Source organism: Pelobates fuscus, chromosome 11 (genome assembly GCF_036172605.1).
Source record: "Pelobates fuscus isolate aPelFus1 chromosome 11, aPelFus1.pri, whole genome shotgun sequence".
Taxonomy (NCBI): domain Eukaryota; kingdom Metazoa; phylum Chordata; class Amphibia; order Anura; family Pelobatidae; genus Pelobates; species Pelobates fuscus.
In genome coordinates, this window is record NC_086327.1 from 82933534 (window position 1) to 82947288 (window position 13755).

At 44.1% G+C, this 13755-nt stretch overlaps 1 protein-coding gene across 1 annotated transcript in view; it reads left to right on the forward strand.

Annotated features, from left to right (window-relative positions):
* The window catches only part of FOXR1 (forkhead box R1), a 73363-nt gene extending 62822 nt beyond the window's left edge, over positions 1-10541 (forward strand). The window contains exons 6-7 of the mRNA XM_063435570.1: positions 9298-9429; positions 10372-10541. Of these exons, the coding sequence (XP_063291640.1) occupies positions 9298-9429; positions 10372-10541 (302 nt within the window). The remainder of the gene's footprint in view (positions 1-9297; positions 9430-10371) is intronic.
* The last annotated feature ends 3214 nt before the right edge of the window (positions 10542-13755 follow it).

Below are 13755 nucleotides of genomic sequence, written 5' to 3' on the forward strand. Positions count from 1 at the left end.
ATAACATAACAAATGTCAGTTAGTGAGGTAAACACTATGGTTTGGTAAGCATTCTATATTAACTGACGTATATATTTATGAGTATTGCGTAGTTTAACAAGCATGTACGTGTCTATAGTTCCTGAAGCTTTTTCAGCGCGTTTTGTGGTGATGGTATGAGAGAGCTATGGCCCCTTCTGGTGGTGTCAGTGACAGTTAAATCTGTGTTTGCCTGCCTATGTGTCTGCGATTAAGGCTAGGTTGATACTGAGACAGTATGTGAAAGCATGTGTGTGTCAGTTGCTCAGTGTTTGGTTTGCTCATGTTATCTTTTGACCCAGGTAGGTTCAGCTTGATTCACTGTAGAGGAGTAATTAACAAACAAACAAAACATAAAGAAACTGTACATGAGCAGCGGAAAGTGAACATAGTAGCTTAAATCTTGCCGGAGGGTTTGGTTTGCATATAGGGTCTTGCCTATAAGGTCCCTTGTGATAGGTGTGGGAGTCATGTTCAAAGGGGTCTGTCCCAGCCGGGAGTGGGGGGCGTCTTGCCTCCGTGTCGGCATCAGCCGATGCCTTGTGGGGGGGTCCTCATGTCCCGGGGTGCTGTCTGTAATGGGCCTGATGCATGTAGGGGCAGCGTGGAGTTCTCATCTCCCCTGTTGCCGAGTCGTGCAGTACTCCCATAGCCCTTGTTGTGAACGGACTCCCGTTTCCCGAGTCCCCGTGCCTCTCTCACCATCCCTGGGGGGGGAAGGGGGGGTTGTCGGGGTCTCGTGCTGCCGCTCTGTTTTGCTGTGTTTGGGCTGCGGGTGCGTGCTTGAGCCTTCCGAGTTCCCAGTACAGGGCGGGTGTGCCGAGGCTCCGGAGCGTTGTCTGTAGGTAGCTCCACGGGTGCAGGTCTCGCTGTCGGCTTTCGCCGTTCCTCCCAGCCTCTCCAGTATCTTTTGCACATGTCGTTGAATCTCTGTGTGAATCCTGTTTCCCAGTTTCTGTGTTGCTGGGTAGGTTGTGCAGGTTTGCCGTTGGCCATTTTAAAGTAGGCCACGTTTGTGCCGTCTTCACTCGTGTAGTCAGGATGCATTGCAAGGGGGAAGGAGTTGTCTGGTGGGGGCCGGGATATCCCCCGCCGGCCCAGAGGGGGGGAGTGCGGGGCTCGGATTGACCGCTGGGCTGAGTGCCTGGGTGCCAGACGTAGAGACCGGCCGCATCTCCCGCCAAGTCGGCGCCAGGCCACAAACTGATGGAGGCCGCAGTTGCTGGTTTGCGAGGATGTAGGGGTTAACACCCATTCCAAGATCAATCCCGCGATGTAGGTTTAGATTGCTCAGGTAGGTAAAGTCCATTTTTGGGGTTTTCACCCGCTTTTATAGCACTTTTATTCCGATTTTTAGCAGGAGCTCGGCCTGCCTGCAACCTTCCAGGATGGCGTCCAAGCCCCGCCCCCGGGTCTCTGGTTTTAAGAACCACCGAGATATCGCCAAAATTATAAGCCCTGTTCTCCAGTACTTCTTGGGAGGCAATAAGTAATGACACCAGACACACGTCCTTCCCATCTAGGATTTCTTTCCTAATGGAGTCTGGGACGGAGTGAGCTGGTGACACGAAAGGCGACATGACTGGAGCAGGAGCTGGAGGGGGAAGTGTAGGGACGGGTGTTGGTGCCATAGGTACAGCCGGGATTGGGGCTATAGAAACAGGAAGGTTACCTGGAGAGGCTATGGCACTTTCCACCTTGCTTAACCTGCTGTTTAAGGTCTGCAGGTTGGCCAGGATTGCCGCAAGGGTGTCCTGGGTGGCAATGCCAGCGCCAGAAGCTTGACTTTGAGAGCTTGTGCCTGGCCTAGGCTCTGGGGCTTGGTTGGTTAACAGTCTGTATAATTCCGCCTTTCGGGCTGTAGCCGGAAAGGGGATGCCCCTGAGCCTAAGTTCGGCCGTGATTTTAGGTATAGTCCATGCTCTCAAAGACGTAGGGGTAGAAGGGGCGAGAGAAACTCCTGGGGACTCTGGTCTGATAGGAGTTGATATTATATCCTCCGGTACCTCGTCCATGGAAGATGTGTCTTGCGACATTCTAGAATGAATTAAATGAGATGGGTTTAGTAGGGGCGTCTGAGAAACTATTTCAAGGGGTGGGGGGGGGAAATTGCTCATGTGAACTGGACTGTAGGATTACTGCCGAAGCGAAAAACTTAACTTAGACTAGTGACGGTTGAGGCCCTGCTAATGCCAAGTGGCGGTGAGAGGCTCTATCTATGATTTGGGTGAAGTGGATTACGTTGCCACAGATGTGGTGGCGGGATGTTGGCCTCTCGGTGACATTTAAAAGGTTCAAACGTGTGGCCGTGACAAGTGAGGACCTGACTACGGCCCTGTAGAAGTGCGAATGAGGTGATTAACTATGATTTGGGCGTAGGGCCATACCTCCGTGTTGAGGTTTGGGAGATGGTTTGTAAATGCCTCAGTGAGCTAGGTCTGACGTCCAGACCCTGAGAGCCAGTTCACATAACAACTATGGGATAAATTGGCGGTTTATGTGCTGGTAGGATACTAACCTTGATAAAGATTATATGGACTTGTTCTTCAAGTATATGAGAGAGAGGTCCAGTGGTTGGTGATGTTGTAGCAGAAGCCTAAGGGGTTTGAGACAGATGTAGATCTGAGTGAGCGTGGCGAATGGGCGCCATATGAGTTAATGGGGGGCATGGACGGGTAAAACGAGTGGCAAAATGGACCGTAAAGGCTGTCTGCGGACTTACGTGGGAAACTGAAGTAACGTACCGAAGATTAAAGAAAACTATACCTGGATATAAGGTACAAATAGCAAGGTTTTCTCCGAATTTAGACGAGGCAAGTTGTTGATGCCATCGTAGTAGAACCTAAGGGTTTGAGACAGATGTAAATCTGAGTGGGCGTAACGTATGCGCGCAGAGTGAGTTGATAAATGTAAATTGTTGGCTGCCTGAGTTTCCTCAAACAGAAAATAAAGCAAAATAAATACTATACCTGGATTAAAGGACAAGAATCAGGGGTTTGAAATATAGAATGAGCAAAACAGTTGATGCTAGCATAGAATGGAAACCTGGATTTAAGGATAAGAACCCCGTTTTTTTATTGCAATTTAGCCGTAATATATGGCAAAGTGCGATCTGTGGAGATCAAAGAGATTTTTATTTATTTATTTTTTTAACAGGGCTGAGATTAATTTGCACGTTAATGCATGGTATAACATTGTGTGAATAGTCATTTAATTGCAGGGAAGCTGCATATTATACAGAATAAAACAGCAAGTACCATAAAACCACTAGGTGGTGATGTTAGCCCAATAAACTAGGTCTGTGAACTGATACACAAAATATATGGAAAGTACGAAGTGATGGTGATACATATGTCGTGCATAATATGGTAAAATTACTGGCAACCCTTCCTTTTCTCATACAATATAAAAGCATAGATTCTATACCAGCATGTGTTTTTACCCAAGTGGATTTAAATATATACCCCTAGCACAAAAAACGTTAGTACGGATTTTTTAAGACCGTGAGGGGGACCCCCCAGACGGGTGTTTGAAAGTGACCGACTAGATGCTGGGGTGAGGGGAGCGTGGGTGGTCCCCGGTAAGGTTTTTCCGACATTTGCGTTCCGGCCCCCCGATGAACCCACAGAGCGATGTGGAGGGGACCGGAATGAGAGGACTCACGGTTAGAAAGCAGGACCGCCGGTAGCACGGAGGATTCTGCCGGACCGCCGGTAGCACGGAGGGTACAGCCGGACCGCCGATAGCACGGAGGATTCAGCCGTGCAGCTGATACACGAGACGCCCGGAACGGAAATGACGCAACCTGAAGATACGCGAACCTGAAGTAGAACAAGGAACACTTGAACTCGAACGTCAGAGGTGAGTCGGGGCTGGGTGTTTAAGTAGGGGACTTACTCCTCCCACAAATTCAGGCCTATATATATATATATATATATATATATATATATATATATATATATATATATATATATATATATATATATATATATTCTTAATATACACATATGGGGATAATTCCCAATAAAATTCTGTTCCTAATCTTGAACCTTAATTTGATAATCCCAATTAATTCAGTACTCTTGGATTAATACCCCAAATTATATATAAAATATTAAAAACATAAACCATTTAATTCAGAATTACTCAAAAAGTATCAATATTTTACTATAAAATCCTAATTTATTGTCTTTGTTCCCTATAATAGACTGATCTCTATTAAAAAAAATACCATTTCAGCATTACCCTATGATCAATGAGGCATACCACTTATTGCCTTGTTGTGATTCTTGATATACCCAAGAGCACGTATCTCGTATTGGTATTCTTGTATTCTGACTTTGGCTACATTTAACTGTTCCCTCTTCTGTGTTCCTTTGACCTCGACTATTGCATTATCGTTGGTCCTGATTTCTGATACCCCTGACCTCTGCTCACCATTGACTATACTCTTTGCGTGTGTAGTGTTAGTCCGGCCATCCTAAGGTCTGGTATATATTACTAGTATTTGCATTCTGCGTGTAGAACGTCCCTGACAAGCTGGTGCTGGGAGCGATTTTTAGATACTGCTACTTCCCATATTAATGTCATGTCTGAGCCACTCACCCCATGGATAAATTATTTCACCTTATTCACATTGCCCGTATGACTGTACATAGTCACCAGATATTGGCCATAATACTGATCATACCACAACATAGGGATGGACTGTTTATATGAGACAAACTCGCAGATACCATTTACCACCAGAATAAAGTCTTTGAATATTCCTTTAGATGATTAGTACCCAGAGTGATCACTTTCAATGTAGACCCCACTCTGCAACACTCCTCTAGGGATATATAGATGATGCGTTTTTTTCCACAGGACCATATGTAGGAACCTATCACTAGATGAAGATTTATTCGAGACTTGTATAACTCAGTTCTAAATATTTCAGCCCAGCGGCATTTAGTCAACATTTAGATTCTTTTTGAGGGCGTGGATAACCATATTCCCAGATGTCCATATTTCCTTAAAACAACCTGCCTACAGCTAAAATGGAGAGTTGGGGGTAATGCCTGAGTATCCTGTTAAACGGGTTGAAGAATCCCATTATCCATTAGACAGAGTGGGTCATATTATTGATGCCTTTGTGTTACTTTGGTGATTACTATTTGTTTTCTTCTAATGTGGCAATTCAAATTTATTCATGTGTATCATGGGGACACGTAATAGGGCGGGCTTGAAATAGTGTGTAGTTATTGTACAGGTGTGGGGTGGAGCCTGAACTGCTTTCCTCAGCCAAGCTTGTGTATATTTTTACTTGGTGGGGTGTTGGGAGTTTCCGTTACCAGGTCTGGTTACCGGGACGACGCCCCAACGAGCTTCACCATCACACTAATTGTCTAGGTTTTTTTTTCGAGACCCTCTTTGTCCTGTCTGGGGTGCCCCTCTCTGGCATCTCATTTTACTTTCCTCTGGAACTTTTACTTTTCTTTCATTATTTCTTCTTCCTTCTGGAGCTTTTTGCGGCCTCCCTGGATGCCTTCGATTTCCCCACCTGGGGGTTGGGTGTGATCAGGGGACCCCTTCTTCTTTCTTTACCTTTCACCTCCTTCTCCTGGTTCCCTTTCGGGGAGTTGGGCATTTCCGTGGGTCCCGAGACTGAGTGTGGGAGAGTGATTTTGGGTGGTGTTCTGTGTGCTTTTTGGACCCAGACCGCGTGTGATCATGGCTTATCGCCCTGCTCCCAGGGCCGGACTGGCCCACCGGGATACCGGGAAATTTCAGCGGGTTTTTGATGATAACCATGTTCTTCTCAAGGAATTTTTGAATATTATCCCTTAATAACCTTTCAAATACTTTTCCAGCCACAGACATTAAGCCCACAGGTCTGTAATTTCCAAGCAAGGATTTTGAACCCTTTTTGAATATAGGAACTACATCTGCCTTCCTCCAATCCTCCGGAACACTTCCTGAAAGAAAAGAATCTTGAAAGATCAAAAACAGAGGTTCACTTAGGGTTGAAGGGGGGTGGGGGGGGGGGGGGGGGTTGTGTGCGTGTAGGTGAGTGATTGTGAGTGTGGGTGGTGAGTGCAGGTGAGAGAGTGGGTGAGGGTAGGTGAGTGTGTGTGCGTGAGTGGGTGTGGGTGGTGAGTGAGTAATTGTGGGTGATTGTGATTGTGGGCAGGTGAGTGATTGTGAGTGTGGGCTAGTGACTGTGTGTGTTGGTGAGAGATTGTGAGGGTGGGTGGGTGAGTGAGATTGAGTGAAAGTGAGGGATGGATCCATCCCTCCCTATCCATCCATCCCTACCCATCTATCCCTCTCCATCCATCCATCCCTCTCTATCCATCCCTCTCTATCCATCCCTCCCTCCCTCCCTATCTCTCCATCCATCTGATGGATAGATAGGGATGGATGGATGGATAGGGATCCCTCTCTATCCATCCATCCGATGGATGGAGGGATGGATGTGGATGGATGGATGGAGAGGGATGGAGAGAGTGTGTGTATGTTTGTAATTTTTTACTATTTGTGTGTTTGTATACAAGCACTGTATGTAGAGAGATCTCTATATATAGTGTTTCTATGCAAACACACAAAGTTTGTCTGAGGAGGGTTGCCGTAGGCGGGGGAGGGGGGGGTATAGAAAGCGAGCTGAGCTGTCAGACAGCTCAGTTTGCGAACGCGCATACCAAGCACATGCGCGGTTAGAACACTGATTTCAATTATAGGGTGGCATTCAATGCCACTCTATGAAGAACGCGATTGGTGCAGCACGAAGCCGTCCATGAGCACCAGATCGCGATTACACTTCTCTGAGAGAAAAAAGGGGGCGTGGCCTGACGGGGATCTCTGCGCTGGAATGGAGGTAAGTTTTAATGATAAAAAGGGCTCGAAATTAATTTTTAATAAGTGTAAGTTCATATAAAAGCAAGAAAGAAGGCTAGAGAACCTGTCTTTCTTGCTTTTATATGTTGACTATTGTAATCCTTTCATATATTTATATCTTGCCCCCTCCCCCACACACACACACACACACAATCCCTCCAGACATATTCACACACAGCACACTCACACTAACCGCATTCACGCACATACAGCACACTCACACTAACAGCACACTTATCCACACAGCACCCTCACACACACAGCACCATCTGACACACACACCTCACACTAACAGCACACTCTCACACACACACACACACACACACACATATATATATATATATATATATATATATATATATATATATATATATATATACCGGTGTGTGTGTGTGTATATATGTATATGTATATTTCTTTGTTGGTTAACTCACTATGGGTTATTATTTATATATATATATATATATAATAACCCATAGTGAGTTAACCGACAAAGAAAATTAGACACATAGAATGTGATGGCAGGTAAGAAAACCCTCACACACACCGCACCCCTCTTACACACATGCTGCACCCAACACACTGCGACCCTCACACATACAATACATCCACATATATATATACTCCAGCACCCCTCATACTGCACCACTACACACATTACGCTCCAGATACACGCTAGATCCCTTACCCAACTCTGGATCATCTAATCTACACACCGTAGATCCCTATATACACTCTGAATCCTCTATACACACTCTGAAATACCTAGGAGTTTAGTTAACTACAGACCCACAAGATTTATATCAATGCAATTTTCTTCCTCTGCTGAAGACGTTATTGGCTGGCTTACAAAGATGGGCTGACCCCCCCCGTGTCATGTCATGGCATGGTAGGATGGCAGTAGTCAAAATGAATATACTCCCAAAGATATGATACCTCTTCTAGACAATACCACTCACCCCACCATCAACCTTTTTCTTGTCTTTGAATAGAGCGGTAATTGGATATGTTTGGCATGGGGAGGGATCCTGTCTGCACCATGATCAGCTCTGCCTGCCCAGACATAGGTGAGACTTTACCTAAAATATATATATATATATATATCACCAAGCCACTTGATACTCCATGACCCACAAAAACAATGGGTGGCCTTGGGTAAGACTGGGATGGCTGTCTCCATGCCATCGTTTGTGTGGTTGGGGGGCTCTGAGCCCCTGGCACACAGGGATAAGACGGCGCCGGTCTCGCTAACACTCTGCACAGGGCGGGCGGTTCGTGAATTGCCACACATTTCATCTACGCCTAGCCCCCTCTTACCGGTGTCAGGAAAGTTACTTTAATTAGACATATTATTGGAGAAAAAAAAGAAAAGGGTAATAGGCCCTCACTATAGTGAATTGTGAACAGGCAGCAGTATACAGAACAAGGATTCCCAAAACCTTGTGAATAGATAACGAGAACAGAAAAAAGGCGTATAGCGCGCCTAATAATTTATATATACAAAATGTACATACATATATTCTCGAGTGTTACCAATAGATCAGGACCTCGGAATAAGTAAAAATAATAGTGCAATACAGTAAACTTATATCTTGAAGTGGTGAATATAACTATACACAATCCACTCACATTTATATGAGCTATAAAAGAGCTCAGCTGTGATGCGCTTGGACGGTACGATCCCTGTCTCAGGATATGTTGTTATAGTTGACACAGGTATTTCCAAAGTGCAGTATGCGTGATATATGTAAAAAGGAAATAGCAGCCAATGGTGAAGTAAGTACTTATGGTAAAATAAATAATGAATAGTATTGTACTTACAATTTCTAGAGCATAAAACTTGCTCTAGTGTGAACAGCTTGGGTGGTATAATCCCCACCAGGGATATGCAGGATCCAGGAAGCAGCAAAAAAGAATGAGTATAAAAATAAACTAATAAAAGTATACTTTAATATAAACAGATAAAAAACCATAAAAGGTATAAAGGAGAGTCCCACTTAACGCGTTTCGCCTGATAAGGCTTCTTCAGAAGTGATATTATTGGGGGGCAGAACGCAAACTCCCTTGATCTCTCTTCAATATATCCAATTGAAACATTATTACATTACGCTTCCGCATAAGGACACACTACACAGGGGCATTACATCGTTTGAGGATCTTTGCTCACAGGGCTCAGCGCTTGAGAAAGCAATTTCGATACTTTATCAACATCTTCTGGTCGGAAACAGACATGTGAACTATACTTTTCAAAGACAGTGGGAGGAACTAATAGGCAAAACTTTTTCAGCAACACAGTGGGAAAAGGTGCTGTTGTGGCAATACAAGCTTTATTGGCTCCCAGTACCAGTAGATGAATTATAAACTAATATCCCTGTGGTACAGGATACTGATCCTCCTCTGCAGGATCTTACCTCTTGTATCGCCCACCTCCTGGAGATGTCAGGCCGATGGAGGAACAATGTGGCACATATGGTGAGATTGCTCCTTACTGGGAGACGGTGACTGAAATCCTAGGGGACCCGGTTGAGTGGTCAGGTGAGCACGCTCTCCTACACGTCATCAAAACATATTTTAGTTTACAAGAAATCCATTTTACGCCACGTCCTAATGCTGCCAAGGCCCTGATCCCTGCTTTTTGGAAAAAGACCGAGATTCCCACAAAGGAGACTTGGCTGCGCAGGGTTGAGGATATACAGGCGGCGGAGGCACTCCATGCTTTTCTACTTGGGATGGGCTCCAAACATACTAAGACTTGGCTACCGTGGTTTGTGTATATGGCGCATGACTTGTAATGTTTGAATGGTATGCCGAACACAGTGGGCCCGCGGGAGGCTCGGCTCTCTGTAGGGGAACTCTCCTTGCTTATTCTTTCTCTGTCCTCTTATACACTATTCCTCTATACACTGTTCTCTCTAGCAGGCCTTACCTATACGATAAGTGACGGGCAAGGATTGGATTAAACATAGTACAGAATTACCTATAGTAACACAGGAAGGTACAGACAGAGGTGACTTTTGGAGAATGCTCCCCATCTCACAATAACATACTATATACCGTTACACTGTGGTTTTTGAAATCCCTTAAGTTAAAATGAAAATTTTGAAATTGTCTATGAGCCTGTACATGACGCTTGTGTCTTATTTACATATGTATCTCTATTGAGGCCTGCGTGCCTTCAACTGTATTTACTTATTTTTTCCGTTTTGCTTTACTACAATAAAAATAAGATTTTCCCAAAAACAATTCCCATCACCCCCGAGAAAACCAGTGAAACAAGCAATGTTATGTCCCAGCCTTTATTATTGGTTAGATATGTAGTGAGTCACTAAATCTAGCCCGGGAAATGGAGTCGGAAATGCAGAGTCTCCCTTTCCACAGGTCGGATTTGCCATTTTTAGCCAAGAATATACCTTTTTTTTTAATTCAGTCGAATATATATTTCTGTGTGTTTTAAAATTAATATTCTCTCTGGACAAGATTCTGGAGGAATTCTGGCAGAAGCTCGAAGAGAGGCAACAAAGTCCAAACTCGCAACGCCACTCACCTCCTACAACCAGGCGATCCAAGCCGATCCAACAGCGGCGGAACGGTTTTGCACCCAGGCGCCTGAGGAGAGCACAAGCCGGGCGGACAACCTCAAGGGGTAAAGCGACTCTCAGAGCTCCCCTGCAGAGATCCCCTTTTAAAATAGGAATCCAACAGCCCCACTGGGAGACACATGGCCCAGGCTCTTTTATCAAACAGTGCTTCCCGACGCCACCAGGAGCCTACCTTCATGCTGCACGGAGAGCCGGTGTGGGATGGAGATGGAGAGAGACAACAGGACACGGAGTTCAAGGAGATCCCTTCCAGCCTGTATACTTTAAACCTGGGATGGAAAAGGACTGCTTGAAGTGGCCCACCAGCGGCATTGGCTGAGACCCTGACCCTGCCTAACTGCCGACCCCAAACCGACACCAGCTCTAATATACCTACCGACTACTCCTAACGTTCTTAATATAGATGTCTTTTTTTTTTTTTTAATGTGCCTCATCGTGAACTCCTATGTATAGTCCATTATACCTCGTTATTTTCTGGGACTCACTGCTTAAGCCGCGACCCTCGCTGTAGTAACCATAATATTCACTGATAATTAAGTGCTCTGGGTGCTGCAGCTTACATAAAGCCAGGTCTACTAACGGTGGCTCTATTCACTGATTTATACTATAGCATGTAATACCGTTACTTTAGCTATGCTTTATCACAGCTGCCAGTATAAATCACGATCTTTTCTAATAAGCGACTACATACTGAATGCATGTCTCTTTGTACGTCTAGACTACTTATTCACTGGCAGGATGTATACAGTTAACCCGCTAAGGTTTAGCGTAGGATGTTTTATTAAGCATACTGGCTATCTAAATTTATTCTTACAAAAATAATGTGCTGTTTTGTCAACTGCCCTTCACTGCTATACTTTGTATGTCAATATTCCTGCTACTGCTGTTGGGGCAGTACATGCGTGTAACTCTGAAGCACAACAAAAATAAAGAATTAAAATAAAAAAAAAATAAAAAAAATTAATATTCTCAGCAAAAACATGGGGTAGAAGATGGGAGGTGGGTTACAAACGCACTTTCATGGTGGAATGGGGGCAGTCTTTTTAATATAATTTATGTTTTTTTTTTTTTAGCACTTCTGGAGCTGATGTTTGGAATGTGATTATCTCAAACCGTTTTATTTATCCAAATTGAAAATCCTGGGATTGGCTCACTAATTGCACCGCGGAGAAAAAGGAAATATTCTTCGTACAACCCTACACTAAAAGTATTCCAAATCACTTGCTGCATTATGGTGTCATATGTTCATACATAACAACCTAAAAAAAATAAAATACCTGGTTCATGAAACAGACTGTATTTATTTTTATATATATATATATATATATATATATATTACATGACACTGATTTATGTCACCTGGCCTATATTATGTACTTCCCCTTGTCAGTCAGATAATAGACTGGTGAGACTTATAATACGTGATGATCACAACGCATGATTGATCTGCCACTAAGGGACTTAAAGGGACACTGTAGTCAATAAAACAACCACAGCTTATTAAGTGTTCTTGCATAGCAAGACCACTTAATGTTATCTCACATATATATTATTATTATTATTCTTATTATAGCCAAATTTGCCACCCTAACTCCTCCCACAGTTTTTACACTACATAGACAAAAATTTACCAAAACGTGCAGATTGTTCCCGATCGCGTTGCTATTACTTTGTGGAACGTTTCGCTGAATGGTTCTCGGAATATCGTCGTTCTTGTGGCAAAATTTGTCCCATAGGAATGAATGGCAAAGCTAGAGTGGGAGCTGGCAAAAGCTGAAAAATCAGGACATGATTTCTAAACTGCCACCACTCCCTCATTTTCAGGCCCACCTACACAAATCTTATATCAAAACGTTCAGCTATCCCTGCTGCCACTAAAAATGTCCACAGCTAAGTCGTATTCCTTATAGTTTTCACAATATGACCATTTGTTTGCAACTCACGCAGTCCATTGACATTCATTGAAACTCCACTCTGCAAAGCTCACATTTGAAGGGCAATTTCTAAACTGCGACTGTGCCTTCATTGTTAATATCTCAGAGACATACTATACATCAAAATGTAGGTCTGGGTCTTGTGATTCTCACAATATAAAGCTCTTCACTGTAGGATTTATAGTTTTTAAAATACGACCGTTTGAAGATGGCAACCGCAAAAATACTCTGACCTGTGCAAGGCTGCAGCAGCAAGTGATGTCATAGACAGGGCCTTTTGCACCTGCTAATGGTTTCTATAACTGTATGTTTTGATGTAACTGTGAAGCACTTTGGGCAACAACGTTGCAATTAAATGTGCTATATAAATAAATAATAACAGTTACTCCGCCTACTCCAGTTGTAGACTACTGGTGGAGGCAAGAACACTTCACAATTTCCCCAGAAATTGTAGCTTTTCTAGTTGTATTTGTTCTGGTGAGTATAATCATTACATGCAAGCATTTTCATGCAAACACTGCATTTTCAGAGAAAAGCCACCTGTACAAGATTCAATTAATAGGTTAAATATTAAACCACTGTATGACTCATCTCCCATAGAATGGTGTCTGTAATTCTTCTACATCTGACCAGCAAGGGAGTGATTGCTCTTTCCATGCTCTTGATTTTTGTTTTACTGACATGCATACCTCCCAAGTGTCCCAGTTTAGGAAGGACAGTCCCTATTTCTGGCCCAAATCCCTTTGTTCCTCATTGGTGTCTAGCTATGTGCATATCTGAGTGTATCTGGCATTGTCTACCTGTGTATGTGCCCGTCTCTGACGGTAAGTATCCCTGTGTGTGTGTGATCGTACTCTGTGAACGTGTCTGGGATCATATGTGTGTTGGGGAGCTGCTTGCGGTGTGTTGTTGTATATGGGGGCTGCTTGTGGTCATGATTGTCATGGTAACCTGCAGCAACGCTCTGGTTGGAGCACGCTGACAAGTACGTCTTGGTCTGCAACTCTGCACCCTGTGGAGCTGCAGACTGCAGGTTGCTGGACTTTCTCAGTCTCCACCTGGGGAGACGGTGTGGGGGGCTAGCAACCAATCTCCCTTATGGTGTCGGGCCCTCTGTCACGGTACAAGAGCCTGACAGATCAGGGTGCCCTAAGACAAATTAGGCAGCTGTGAGGTCCCAGTGACCACGATGCCTCTAACTCACTTAACTAGAGAGCAGCTACTGATTAGGACCATGCACAACAAAAGGAAGAAGAAAAGCTCACTGGCTGTCTGATTAACAGCCAGGGAAGTATTTATACACATGCCAATTTCTCAAAGAAATTCAC